The following is a 13987-nucleotide window of genomic DNA, read 5'->3' on the forward strand; positions in this document are numbered from 1 at the left end:
TGCGGGGTGCGTTTGCTTCAGGATGCGAACGGGGCTCCGGAACGGATCCCGTTCGCATCTAGAGGTACCATTGTATTTATAGCATAAAAGCATTTCTGGATACTACATAAGGTGGTAAAAAATAAAATTAGAAGTTTGGATAACTTAATGCAGGGGTAGGGAACCTCTGGCCTATGGGCCTCATTAGGCCTGCCAGGTTTTTCTGTTTCACTTGCAATTCCATTTTGGGCAAGCCATGCCTATTTGCCCTATACCTGATGTCACATCTTTGGAAATGTATGCTTGCAATACAAACACTATTTACTAAAATACTGCAAAATAGTAGTTTACATGTGATAGGCATTCAAAATTAGAAAACATAAGCTACGTGAGGTATGTTCATTCGCTTATTTTTTCAGTTTTGTTAATGTTTTATCAATTATAAATGTCTTATTGATTTGTTAAACATATAGTATGACTTATGCTGTAATTCTGATGTTTCGCTTATAATATATATAATATAATATATAATATTATAATATTATAATATATAATATAATATTTATATAATATAATAATATATAAATATGTTATATATATATATATATATATATATTTGCTTTTGTAGATTTTCACGGGTACAGGAATGCAGGTTTTGGTGTCTTCGGGTGTCTTCCCGTGTAAGAGTTGGGGTGTCTAGGCGACGTTTCGACGAGGTCTCACTCGTCATCTTCAGGCTGGTGCTTTCGGCTTCTTGTTACTAGAACAGAGCAGGATCTCAGTGTTTGAGTTCCTATAAATACTGTTGAGGGGGTGTGGTGTATAGCCTCCAACGTTCTGGGCAGAGAGGAAGTTCCCAGGTTAATGTGCCTTTTCTTCTTTTGTTCATTAATTACTTGAGGGATATCTTGAGTGATTACTTGAGTGATATTCTGAGTACCACTTAGGAGGGTCATTAGGTGTGGATTAGTTGCTAAAGCTTTCGTGTCTTAGTTGTGCTCTGGCTTGGCTTCGTGAACCACAGCTCGCCCCTATACACGAAGCCAAGCCAGAGCACAACTAAGTGCAGTACAGCCATCTTCTCAGAAAAACTCTTCACAAGCTCAAGAGGTCAAGACACGAAAGCTTTATATATTAAATATATATATATTAAATATAATACAAAGTGCAATTGTTTTACTGATGATTTGTTAATTATATGATTTATGCTGTAATTGTGATGTTCTAGGATGTTACTGTTACTTACTGTTTCTAAGCTGCTTTGGGATTCATTTGAATGGAAAGTGGCATAGAAATACAATGAATCAGCAATCAAATCAGGTGTGCAGCAAGTAACAGTCTGGCTCAGCCAAAATGAGATTTGAAGGCACTGCTGATCAGAGGTGCTTGCTGATTGTCTGATCTTGAGGAGAGCTTTGCAAGACTTCACAAGACTTGATAGTCTGCTGATCGTTGGGTCTTGTGAAGCCCTTTGCACTACACTGAGATTGAATTGATTATTTGATAGGCTTGTCATATAACTGGGTTCTCTACATTGATGATTACAAGACTAATTAAGTTATTTGATTAAAAAATACCGCTATAAGTATGTGATGAAAGTTGTGTAGGAACACAGAAAATAAGATGCAAGCAAATATGGTTGACTTGTATTCAGTTAATGTAGCAGAGTTGAGAAATGATAGTGCTTCTGTAGTGTTTTTGTTTTGATGACTCAGCAATTGCTTCAGTAACAGTGTGTTGTAATGTTGTTTAGCAATTAGCAGGTTTAATATTCAGCATTTCCAGTAATTATTGGAGAAGAAATATAAAAGCTACCTACCTGAAATTCATTTTTATAACTTCTGTTTTTGAACACGATACCTTAACATTTTAAAAATACTAGTTTGTTTAGACATGCTTACAAATAATAAAGAAAAACTGGTAGTCTTGAAAATGTGGCTTGAACAGATCACCTGACTTGGCTCTGGCCTAGAAGCCTCACCAAAAGCTTCTACTAACTCTTGTGTCTTTTTCTTGGCATCAGTGGGAACAACGCTAGTTAATACAACGTTGTGCTCTCTGGACTTTTATCTAGTGGTTGCTATGTTTCATAAAACTCTTTATATACCTTCTGTACAAAAGCAGGCATATTTACCTTTTTACTTCTGTACTATTTTCAATGATTTTCCAGGTTTTATCATTTAAGTATTCTGATATTTTATGGGACTGCAATATTAAACCTATAGAAGTGTGTATAGAAGTCAGCTTAAAGTAATTTAAGACTGCAATCATCTGCACACTTACAAGTAAGCTTGTGCAACACAGTTGGGTTTACTTATGCACGGTGTTCTGCTGTGCATCGTGTCTTCATATGACGATGCTTCAGAACACATTTAACCATTTGAAGAAGCCTTTATTCAGATCTTTACTGTTGAAAGAAAAAGAAATATTGCACTTAAAATGACTGACATTTTATTACAGTGGAACCTTGGGTTACCTACCATCCTCCTTATGAATGCTTCGGGTAACGAGCTCCGCTAACCTGGAAGTAGGTGCTCCTGGTTGCGAACTTTGCCCCGGGATGCGAGCAGAAGTCGTGCGGCGGCAGCGGGAGGCCCCATTAGTGAAAGTGTGCATCATGTTAAGAACAGTTTCAGGTTAAGAACAGACCTCTGGAACGAATTAAATTCGTAACCGGAGGTACCGCTGTATAGCATCTGTGGTTGAAAGTTTAAATTAAGCAAAACGTTTTCAACATTAGTTATTTGAGTTGTTAGTGATGAAGTTTGATACTATTTGGGAAGTCTAAACTCTAAAAGATCCAGTTGCTCTTTACACCAGCGGTGGCTAATCTGTAGCCCTCCAAATGTTGGACTCCAACCCCCATCTGCCACAACAAGCATGTCCAGGGGTTGGAGTTGATGGGAATGGTAGTTTCACAACATCTTAAGGGTCAAAGGTTCTCCACGTCTGCTTTACATAGTTTAAGATGTGATAGTATTGTAAAACATCACTTACTCCCTCATCCAACCATTCACATTGGTTAGAATTAATACTGTTGTACCTTTTAAGGCCACAGAAACATAATACAGACATTGAGCTTAATTATTATATATGATAGTAGTCCTTATCCATTTTATTAGCACCAATAAATCTCTTGCAGCTAAGGCTGTGATAGGGGAGTGATACTGGATTTATTTTCTAACAAGAATTTGAATACTGTGTGTGCAGATTAAAGATAATACAGAACCAGAAAGAGGTTTGCTTGAAATATATTTCAGTGTACAAAGAGGAACAATTTCCTTTTCCTATTTGAACATGCTGCTTTGTAGCTAATAAATAACAGCTTATGTATGTGGTATTAAACCATAGCTTGGGCTTGCTTGTTCTTCTTGTTCTTTCATATAGCTGGAAGGGAGGTCTTCTGTTAAGTTTTGATTCACTTTCAAAGAAATTTGGTTTTGTGTTACATATGAATTGAGGATTGTGGTTTTCAGCTAACAGTGATTACCAGTGTTCTGGCAATGAGCTACAAACCATAAATGACTTGGGGCCTTTATACCTGAAGAAGCACCCTGGAAGCATTGATGGAGAGCTTCTGACCCTTGTTAGCATCCCATCTTTGTGTGTTGCACATAGTGTGATGTGGGAGAGAGCCTTCTCTTGTGGCACCCTGCTTGTAGAATGTCTGTTTCACTTATATTTGACTGGCATTAGTCTTGTTTTCATTTCGGCACCAGGTTAAACTTGGTTATTTGCTTAAGCTTTAGTAATTGTTAATCTCACTGATTAATTTGTATTGACTGTTAATTGTATGTTCAGATTATTTATTTTATCAACTCCTGGTTCATTGTTGGCTTTATTACAAGATTGGTGTATCCTGCCCTGAAATTCTCGGATAGAGGACATACTATTTGATGTAAACTGTGGTGCTTAGCTCATACTTGATCTAAAGCCAAGATTCTTTGAAAGTGAAACTAAGTTCTGCAGAAGACTTCCTGACCCTGCAGAAGTCCATGGACCTGATCGTTTCCCCTTGGTTGGTGGAGGTTCATGCATATAATGCTGAACCATGGTTTAGCATTTTATGCAAACCGCGCTTATATTTTGAGTAGCAGTAGAGCTTCTACTTCATAATGGATCTTAATCTATGGTTTGCTGCTTTAAAACGCTTTTCCTGGAATTCTATTGCTTCTTAGGCATTGCTATTTTATCCTAGTCTTGCAAATGCATAATTTTTCCAGTATGTCCGATACTGGACAGTTTGCTGCTAGACAATCAGGGGGCTTTGCAGCTCAGTACAACATTAGAAATGCTGGAAGTTGATGGTTTCGAATAAAGAAAGAAATAGGCAGTTTTCAGGTAAAATATTGTATACTCTCATTTTGTAAGGCTATGACACTCCTGGTTCTCAGTCTTAGGTGTGAAGCCTGCTGCATCTACATCATGGAGGTGTTTGGCTTCCTAAAATAAAGCTTAAAAGAGGAGTTATTTCTGTTCCAGAAACTATGTCTGCACCTTTACAGAAGGTGTGTATATGCAAATGAGATTTCTGTTCTAGACCAGCCATTGTTCCTGCCTTGATGGCTATTGTTAATCCTTTTACCCAGAATCCAATAGCTGGATGAAATGGGTGTTAATCAGGGTTTGGGTGACATTGCATCAATCAATCAAACAATCTGGTGTGATGCATAAGACCCCCACCCTTTTCACTTCGCAAGCCTAAAATTTCAGGGGTCAGCAACCTTTTTCAGCATGCTGGTTCCTGGACTGTTCCCAGGGCGGATTTAGAAGGCGATTGGGCTGAATCTGGCCCCTGGGCCTTAGTTTGCCTACCCATGATCTAGATCAAAGAGTGAGGCAACTGAGTTCTGTAGCATAGACACTGTGAGATTGGTGCTATCTGGTGTTTTCCTGCTGTCTTGAGAGATTATAAAGGGTTCCCTCAAACTTTCTCACAATGATTTTCAACCAGTGTGCCGTGGCACCCTGGGGTGCCTTGAATGATGGTCAGGGGTGCCACGGCCAACACTAGCCTGTCCCTCCCCCCCCTTGCGCTCTCGCATCTCTACCTTCCAAAGGCTTGCACAGCTGTTTGTTGCAGCAGCTCTGACTACAAGCTCCCCAGGCAAACGGTGCCTTGGGGGCTGGCCAGGGGTACTGGTTGTCAGGAGTAAGGAAGCAAGTGGACAGACAAGTCCCAGGCCCCTGTGGGGCAATGTGAGGAGACGTCTTTCTTTGGGGCAGAGATCAGGGACGGTAGCAGCAGCTGCCCAGAGGACTCCCGAGGAGAGGGAAGAGGAGCAGAGGCTGAGGGAATACTCTACAAGGGAGGGTGTTCTAAAAAGGGTGAGAGGCTGCTAGCTCTGCAGGCAAGGGGTGACATAACTGAGCACTTGAGCCCCACAGGGGTGCTGCAGAAAGAATATACAGTGGTGCCCCGCAAGACGAATGCCTCGCAAGACGGAAAACCCGCTAGACGAAAGGGTTTTCCGTTTTTGAGCTGCTTCGCAAGACGCTTTTCCCTATGGGCTTGCTTTGCAAGATGAAAACATCTTGCAAGTGTTCCGATTTTTTTCCGCTCCCCCCCTTTTTCTAAGCCGCTAATAGCCTTTTAGCCGCTAATCCGCTAAGCCTTTAATAGCCGATAAGCCTTTAATAGCCGCTAAACCGCTAATAGCGCTAATCTGCTAAGCCGCTAATAGGGTTGCTTCACAAGACGAAAAAACCGCTAGACGAAGAGACTCACGGAACGGATTAATTTCGTCTTGCGAGGCACCACTGTAGTTGGTCAAAGGAGCCGTGGACTCAAAAAGGTTGAAAACCTCTGCAGTAGAGGATAACTGTGCCTCCTCGTTCCCCTTCAGTTGCTATGGAGAGTGTTAGATGTTTTCCCTATCAGAACAGACAGGGTTAAGAACACTTTGGGCAGAAAGATTGTATAGTCTTCTAGATGAAGAGTTTCTTGCTTGCTTTTTTTTTAAATGAAGACACTAGAGTTTTAGGATCCGTATTATTAGAGCAATGACTGTCTATCCTCCAGGGCCTCAAAAGCCAGTGGGATGTTTCCAAACGCAACAGCAAAAGAACCCATTGGTTCCTCTAGAGAGCTCCAGTCAAATTTGAATTGCTTCATGGGTTTTCATGAGGATGTAAGGTTTCTTTTAATGCCTCTGTGATATTTATATTTGGAAGCATTTTTTAAGTGTAGCAAGATAGAGTCCCAGTTTGCTCTTCTGAATAGCTGCAGTCCAAAATGAGTGAATGAATAAATTTACATTGTGAATTATTGAGGAGTTTGAAGGGTTTCCCTAAAGAACAGCCTTGCAGTTACCTTGCTAAGTAAAAATTAAAGATGAGCTTGTTTTTATCCCAACTTTCATGAGGCTTCTGTCTTATCCATTTCAGTGGCATAATCACCTCTCTTTTTACCAGAGTTTCAGTTCCCTGGCTAAAGGAACTCCTGGAATAATAATAACAATAATAATAATAATTCAATTTATTACCTGCCCTTCATCATCAGGTTCCAGGGTGAGTTCGAACAATTTTAAATTCAATTTTAAAACCGTGAAATCATAGCTTGGTATAGGGCTTAATTCTCTGTATTGTATGTGTAATACACCTTTTAATTATATATTATGCTGAAACCCTAAGAAGGAATGAGAAAACCCACTCCTGTTAGCAAATGGGCTTGACTGTATCAGGTGTGTACACCAAGGGGGGCGGGGATTATGTTTGTTGCTTGCAAAGAGCACAGAGTGTTTTCTATTGTACCTTATCAGATAGCAATTGGTATTTTCTTAATATTTTCCTCAATATTAAGGAATGTGCTTGGTAAATGAAATCTGGAATTCACAGTGTCCAGCCTGTTTTCTGGGTCTTCATGCCTTGATTACGTCATCTTAGTATTGTGAGCTTCTTAAATCCATATGTTGTATGTTAGCAAAAGTAGAGACTGGTGGCGTGAACCTGTTAATAGGCAAGCTTCCTGTAGAAAGACTTTCCTGTTGAAGAGCTTCTGGACTGTTGCCTCTTTTTCTCCTGTTTTGTCTAGTGGAGCGTTTCTTACATTGATTTAAATCAGGGTTTCTGAACTTCTGAGTTCATTGTCTCCTTGTTGAACTTTTAAAGTTGCCATCAACCCACACTTCAATTACTAGGAATGTAAAGGAAATAAACTAAAGGAATAACAGTATATATACAACTTTTATTAGTTACCCATCACTATTACTAGGAATATCAAATGTAAGAAAAGGAAATAGAACAAGTGAAAAGAACGATGAAACCATGCCATTCTGTACATGCCCTTTATTTCTGAGCTTCATAGTTTCTATTTTTTTGCTCTGTACTATGTAAACTTACGTTACACCCCTGAGAGTGCTGTTAGACTCAGGTCCTGCTTGCATGCTTCCCACAAGCATCTGCTTGGCCACTGTGAGAACAGGATGCTGGACTACATGGATCATTTCCCTGTTCCAGCAGGTTGTTATGTTCTTATAGCCCTTTACGACCCCATGGTCTTTATTCACATCCTGCATCGTCCCATTTACCCCAGGAGGTCAATATAAACTGCTTTGAGAAACCCAGAATTAAATTACAGGGTGGAATTGCCCTGTTTTTCTTCTTCCCCACCCCTAGAGCTTCACATTCCTATTATATATTTATTTATAAATTTATTCATAAAATGTTTGTTAAAAGTATGTATCAAACTTGAACTTTTTATGTCAAGATCAAATTTGATAACTTTTTGATTCAGTGAGTGCGTGACACCTTGTCATCTTTATATGCTAGCAAATGAAACTTCCATTTTGCTAATATGAGCAGAGGTTTCCCAAATCCAAGTCTTGATTCAAATCTAGAGATAAGTGCTTGAATTCTACCAGGGTGAATTGATGTAAATTAAATAATGATTTAAATCAGCAAGAGAAAAAGTTGGAGTTCCCACTGATACGGCAAATATTTATTAAAACAATGGTGTTTTATTTTACAACTAACAATAGTTACTGTATTTATCTGTGTATAAGGCCGTCAATCTCCCCAAAAAAGCTCAACAAGTTTGGATGCAGTAAATATATTGGTGCTTTGAATATTTAATTAAAAAAGCGAAGTTGCTCTGTTTGAAGTTAAAATACTGATTTCTTAATTTTGGGTTCAAAAAAATAGGGGTTGTCTTATACAGTGGTGCCTTGCAAGACGAAATTAATTCGTTCCGCAAGTTTTGCCGTCTAGCAAATTTTCCGTCTTGCGAAGCACGGTTTAAACGGTTTAACAAAGTCGCAAGACGTTTTCGTCTTGCGAAGCAAGCCCACAGGGAAATTCGTCTTGCGAGGCAAATCGCGGACGAAAAAACCTTTCGTCTAGCGAGTTTTTTGTCTTGCGAGGCATTCGTCTTGCGAGGTACCACTGTACATGGGGGCATCTTATACACAAGAACAGGGGTGTCAAACTCAAATTCATCGGGGGCCGCATCAGCAGTTTGGTCACCCTCAAAGGGCCGGTTGTATCTGTAGGACTATGTGTCCACTCTTTATTATTATAAATTATTGTCACTGCATTCAATTATTACTGTTTTTTGTAATAATGTAAGTAATAACTAGCTCTGAAAGCAGAAACATAGTCAGAAAAATGGCAAGTAGATATTCAAATGTACAATTATTGTACAATTTATTGAAAAATGATTTTTGGTAACAGACAGTAAAAAATTTTTTAAAACATACAAATATTGCCAAACACTGTTTATTACACATATGGCAAACACAAGGCATTAACTTTTTTTAAACTTTTCTGACTAGATGGCTGACATCGTTTTCCTGAGGTCAGTCCATCGATGTCTGGCGTTAGGTCTTGTGCTGTAGCAATCCGCAAAACAGCATGGAGGTTATCATCAGTGATACGTGATCTGAGCTTGGTCTTGTTCAGATTCATGACTGAAAACATCTGTTCACATAGATAGGTGCTCCCAAACATGGACAGAACACGTGCAGCTTGAAGTCGGAGCTGTGGCATCAAAGCAGGGGGGAGGAGACGGTAAAAGTCATTGACTGTCGCATCCTGGAACTTCGCTTTCAGGCTGCTGTTGCACTGAAGTTCTATTAATTCCATTTGAAGGTGATGTGGTGCACTGTCAACATCAATGTTGAAGGGATTGGCAAAGCTGGTAAAGGTTAAGTTTTGTTCTTTAAAGTCAGAAAGCAGAATAATAAGCAGAATAATAAGCAGACCCCCCCTAATAAGCAGACCCCCCCCATACATCATATGTACTTACAGTACAGGAGAGAAGGGTTCAGGCAGCCGTTGGATCTGTCACAGCACAGGATGGGATGTGCTCAATATAAAAACAAGTGGAGGTTTCCTGAATGCATGTAAAGTGGAGGTTTCCTGTGTAGAACGGCCGGCGCCGCTAGAGGGCAGACGTTCTCTGGCTTGTAGGCTGCCGCGCATGCGCTGAAGAGGCAGCTTTCTTGTGTCAAAAAAAAAGCAAAAATAAAAGGTGAAGGCTGGCGGCCGGCGGCGGCTACACGGGCCACATGACAAGGTCTGGCGGGCCGGATTCGGCCCACGGGCCTTGTGTTTGACACCCGTGCACAAGAAGATACGGTATTTTCTTACAACCAGGCCTTTCATCTATTTATTTCATGTTATACATCTTACAGACTTTGTTTTTTTATAAAAAACAGCAACAACCCCTATATAGTTCAAAATATTGCTGTACAAGTCTCTCCTATGACTGGCAGCCATGACAATTGATTAAGTACATCAGATTATTTTTATTTTTATTTTCTTTCCAGTTATGCTCCTTTATATTTCACTTTGCCTTGGCTTTGCAACCCTTTGGTTGCAAAGTAGCAACCAAAAATGAAATTCCAGTGACTGATAATTACTGGCAGACTAGAACAGTTTATATTCACAAGGTGATGGTGGTTATGTTGAGCTGGTACAGTGTAAGGGCAATATTCTACCAACTTCTCCATCAGCATAAGAATTGCCACTAGCACAATGAGACTTTGCCCATCCCCCTCTATGCACACCCCACCACCCCACCATTTCCCTGAATCTGTTCTGGGGGGTTGGGGAAAATCTAGAACAGATTTAAAGGGGTGTACGAGAAGGGGGAGAGTTCTTCTGTGCAAGCAGACAGCTTTGTGCTGATGAAACTACTTAGCACTAAATTGAATACAATCCTAAGTATTCATATGTGAGAAATGATCAAATTGGCTCTTTTGCATAAAAGTCCTTTGGCTCAAATGTATCTGATAGAGGGTCTTGATTTGGCTTAGAGATTAACTGTAGTGCTTATATCTAGATATTTAATATTAACTTATTTAAAAGAAACGTTGGCTGAAATCCAACACAATGTGAGTTGGCATCTGCAATCTGACTACCCCTTCCTCTTCTGTCTGCCTGCAGTCCCCCACCCACCTGCTCCAGAGTTTTGAACAAGGCATAGTGTCAAGGGTTAGCTGCAGAGGGAAGAGAGAAAAGGAAAATTGTGTTGTTCAAGCAGAAGTCTGTAACGTTGGCAGATACACAACTGAATATCACCCTTCGTATATATACTTAAAAAGCAACACACACCATTTTTATCCACCCTAATTCTTACAGCCCAGCATTTGTGAGTGTGTCTTTGAACTTATATTGCAGTGGTGGTCTTTAAGGCATACTTAATATTCTACATTTGACTCCCAGATTTTATAATGCTCCGATTTTAGATCGTTCTAGTGGTGAATGTGTTGACCTACATTTATGCTAACTTTTAGCTTTCAGAATAGAAATGGCCTGGCCATTTTGAAGTACATATAGTATTTTCTCATTTGGAAGGATTTTTGTGCAAATAAGTTGCCTAGTAGTATTTCATGGATTGTTGTAATTTAGCTGTCAATGTGGTACTAGGATTACTTTTGAATTAGGTGCTCCCATTTTGAGTGAGGAAAATGCACATTTCCTACTTTATAGTAATTGCGGATTTTTTGGATAATGATGTATATACTTCAGCACTCTGGACCATGTGAAAATGCCCTACTTTGACTTAAACAGACTTAAATGGATTTTAAATGCCTTAATATAGATATAGGTTGAACAATAAGTTTCTCTTTGTGTTTTGTAGAAGTTTGAGTCATATTTCGGTAAAATCCTTTCTTTTCATTGGTTATATAGCAACTTTACAGGCTAATCCTATTTAGCTGAGCTAACAGAGCCATGCATAATTTTTAAGGGAACAAGAAACACTTCAAATCAATACATATCAGGATTATAATTTTATATTGGTCTGTCATCTGCTACATGATATAGTAAGCATTTTTACTTGTATCTGAAAATTAATATAAACCTTTAATTTTATTTTTTTAGGGACCAGTTACTCTCCACAAGAAAATTCTCATAACCATAGTGCTCTTCATAGCTCAAATTCACACTCTTCTAATCCTAGCAATAATCCAAGTAAAACATCAGATGCAGTAAGTATCTACGGTGAATTATGCAACTTTGTTTTACTTTATTTAACCCACAGACAGTGCTTTCTCTGGCTAATTTTCAATTAATGCAAATTATTAGAGCAAGACTGGTCAGACTGTGTTCCACATTCAGTATTTGAGTTCATAGCATGTAAATTGAGTGATAAATACATATTTCAGAAAGCTATTCTCTTGCATATTGTTTTGAACCCATTGTTTCTTCAAGTCTGGTATGGCAGTAGGTTTAAAAACTCTGGCAAATAGAACATTTCTAAGAGCCATGAAGGAAGATGTAGGTGTACTGTTGGAAATATTTATACCCATTGCAGATGTAACATTGGCGTGTGTTTAGGGAGTAGACTGTGGGATTGTGCATTCTGTCCCTTGGTTTGTCTGATTGAATGTTCAATTCCAATTTAAAGAAATTTGGACAATCCCAGATTCCTTTTCACAACATTGATACAACCCAGTTTGGAAACGGAATTTGGATTGTCCTCAGATTGAGCTAGAAGTAATTATGATCAGACTTAAACCAAGGTAGGTGGGAAGGCATGCACAAAAACATGATCCAGTGCTGGAAGCCTAGTTGGCATTGTCTGCACTGACCTTAAATCTCTAGGAACACAAGGGTTCCTCTTACTAAATTAAAGTATATGTTAAAGGACAAACTGGAAAGAGGGGTGGTGTTTTTTTGGTGTGGGTATAATATATTAAGCTGATTCCATCACTTTTGCCCTCCCTTCCCCAAGTCCTATGATTCTGCAGATGACTGGTCTGAGCACATTAGTTCTTCTGGCAAAAAGTACTACTATAACTGCCGAACAGAAGTTTCCCAGTGGGAAAAACCAAAAGAATGGCTTGAAAGGTAAGTACTAATATAATAGGTGAAATGCAGTGTTGTACACTTGATATGATTTAACTGTTTGCTTTTTCCTCTCCAGAGAGCAGAGACAAAAAGAAGCAAGCAAAATATCTGTCAACAGTTTCCCAAAAGACAGAGATTACAGGAGAGAGGTGATGCAGGCAACTGCTGCTAGTGGGTTTGCTAGTGGAAGTATGTATGTTTTAATACAATAAAAAAACCTGCCTATCCATTTTCTATGCTTTGTCAGTAATTTCACATCAAAACAAATTTTACAGATATGCTAGACTTTATATGTGTTTTCTTGATGTACCTGTGCCTGATTCTTGCATAGACACTGAAATGGTTCCTGTGATTTATTTTATGAGCATGAATTGTTCTCACAGCCCTTGCACAAAGCATCATAAACTGGTGCTTTCCCCCTTTTCTTCAATGACAAGTTCACCAGCATGTCTAAAGTTCTCTGTTTCGGTTGAGAATCAAGGTTGCTTTGTGTATTTATTAATTTCAAAAATGGGCCAGTTTAGGAATTGTTATAAATATTGCACATTCCACCTTTCTCATGAATTTCAAGCACAATTGTAATGTCAGTATTAAAGCGTACTGAAGATGAAACCTTTCGTTTTTATATTAAAAATATTCTCCTATGTCCCTTTACAACTTCAATGTTGTGTAGGTTTGAATACAAATGCTTCTGAGTTTTCAGCCTTGGAGTAATTAATTTAGAGATGTGCCATTAGTTTTTATTATTTCATGCTGGAATACGAGATGCAAGTGTGTTTAGCTCCCTATAACCCTTGAAGGCAGTAATGTCATTGCTTCTCAAGAATATTTTAGCAGCTTGTCCCCAGAACTGGTAGTTCCATCTCCCTCAGAAGATGAGGGGGGGCTGGGAGAGGGCAATCTTTGTGGCAGCCCCTCTTTCCTCCCCACAGTTGCATTTGGTTTCTTCACTATGTAGCTTTTTGCAAATGTTGAAGATACATCTCATTACCCTAGCCTTTTGACACCTGAGATGTGCGTTTCCTGTAATTGGAATCTGTTTTAACTTTTTAAATTTATTATGAATTGTTCAGATTGGGCTGTTCCTCTTGCAAAAGACTCAGGCAGGAGCACATAATTGTGTGAGGTAGACTGCTTCTCAGTTTTTTCCTCCTGCCTAGGACAGAGCTCTCACTCTTTTGTTGGCTGTTAGTCAGCAGAGTCCTCTTTAACTCCTTTCTTTGTTATTCTTCGTTACTTAGTAATCTTCCTCTTCTTTAGTTGTAGGATACTTTTTCCTGTCTTTGTTACTGTTTGGTGTCTGTCCATTTTTTTACTGTTTGGTTTCTGTCCTTTTATTTGTCCTCCACTGAGGTAAAAACAACAACCTTTGTCTCCTTGCTAAATATCTTTTGCTATTCTATGCTCAGTGTTTTACTTCTGTTTAATTCTTTACTACTGGTCTTTGTTTCTTGTCGCTGGCCATTTCTGTTTTGGCGGTGCCTTTGACACCTAAGAAGTGTGTTTTTGGCCCACTCAATTCCTGTGATTGGAATCTGTTTTAACTGTTTTTAATTTTATATTGTTGTAACCCTCCCTGGGACCTACTGCTAATAAATTTAGCAACAGCAACAACAACAAATAATGGAATTTGGTACTGAAGCACTCAAACCTTTGTAGTGCGGCATTTGTAGATATAATATGAATATTAGAAAAGTTAAATTTGATAAGTACA

The 13987-nt window shown here is 39.0% G+C and overlaps 1 protein-coding gene and 1 long non-coding RNA gene across 5 annotated transcripts in view; both read left to right on the forward strand.

The window, feature by feature from the left end:
• WAC (WW domain containing adaptor with coiled-coil) overlaps positions 1 to 13987 on the forward strand; it is a 47476-nt gene that overhangs the window by 17992 nt on the left and 15497 nt on the right. For all 4 annotated transcript variants that reach the window (XM_081164115.1, XM_081164116.1, XM_081164117.1 and 1 more), the window contains exons 4-6: positions 11305 to 11411; positions 12158 to 12273; positions 12350 to 12462. In XM_081164115.1, coding sequence (XP_081020241.1) covers positions 11305 to 11411; positions 12158 to 12273; positions 12350 to 12462 — 336 coding nt within the window. The remainder of the gene's footprint in view (positions 1 to 11304; positions 11412 to 12157; positions 12274 to 12349; positions 12463 to 13987) is intronic.
• LOC308569899 lies at positions 8398 to 9622 on the forward strand. The gene is made up of 2 exons (XR_014000918.1): positions 8398 to 8532; positions 9196 to 9622. It is a non-coding gene; the product is annotated as an uncharacterized lncRNA (long non-coding RNA).

This window comes from Podarcis bocagei, assembly GCF_964188305.1.
Source record: "Podarcis bocagei genome assembly, chromosome: 12".
In the NCBI taxonomy this organism is placed as follows: domain Eukaryota; kingdom Metazoa; phylum Chordata; class Lepidosauria; order Squamata; family Lacertidae; genus Podarcis; species Podarcis bocagei.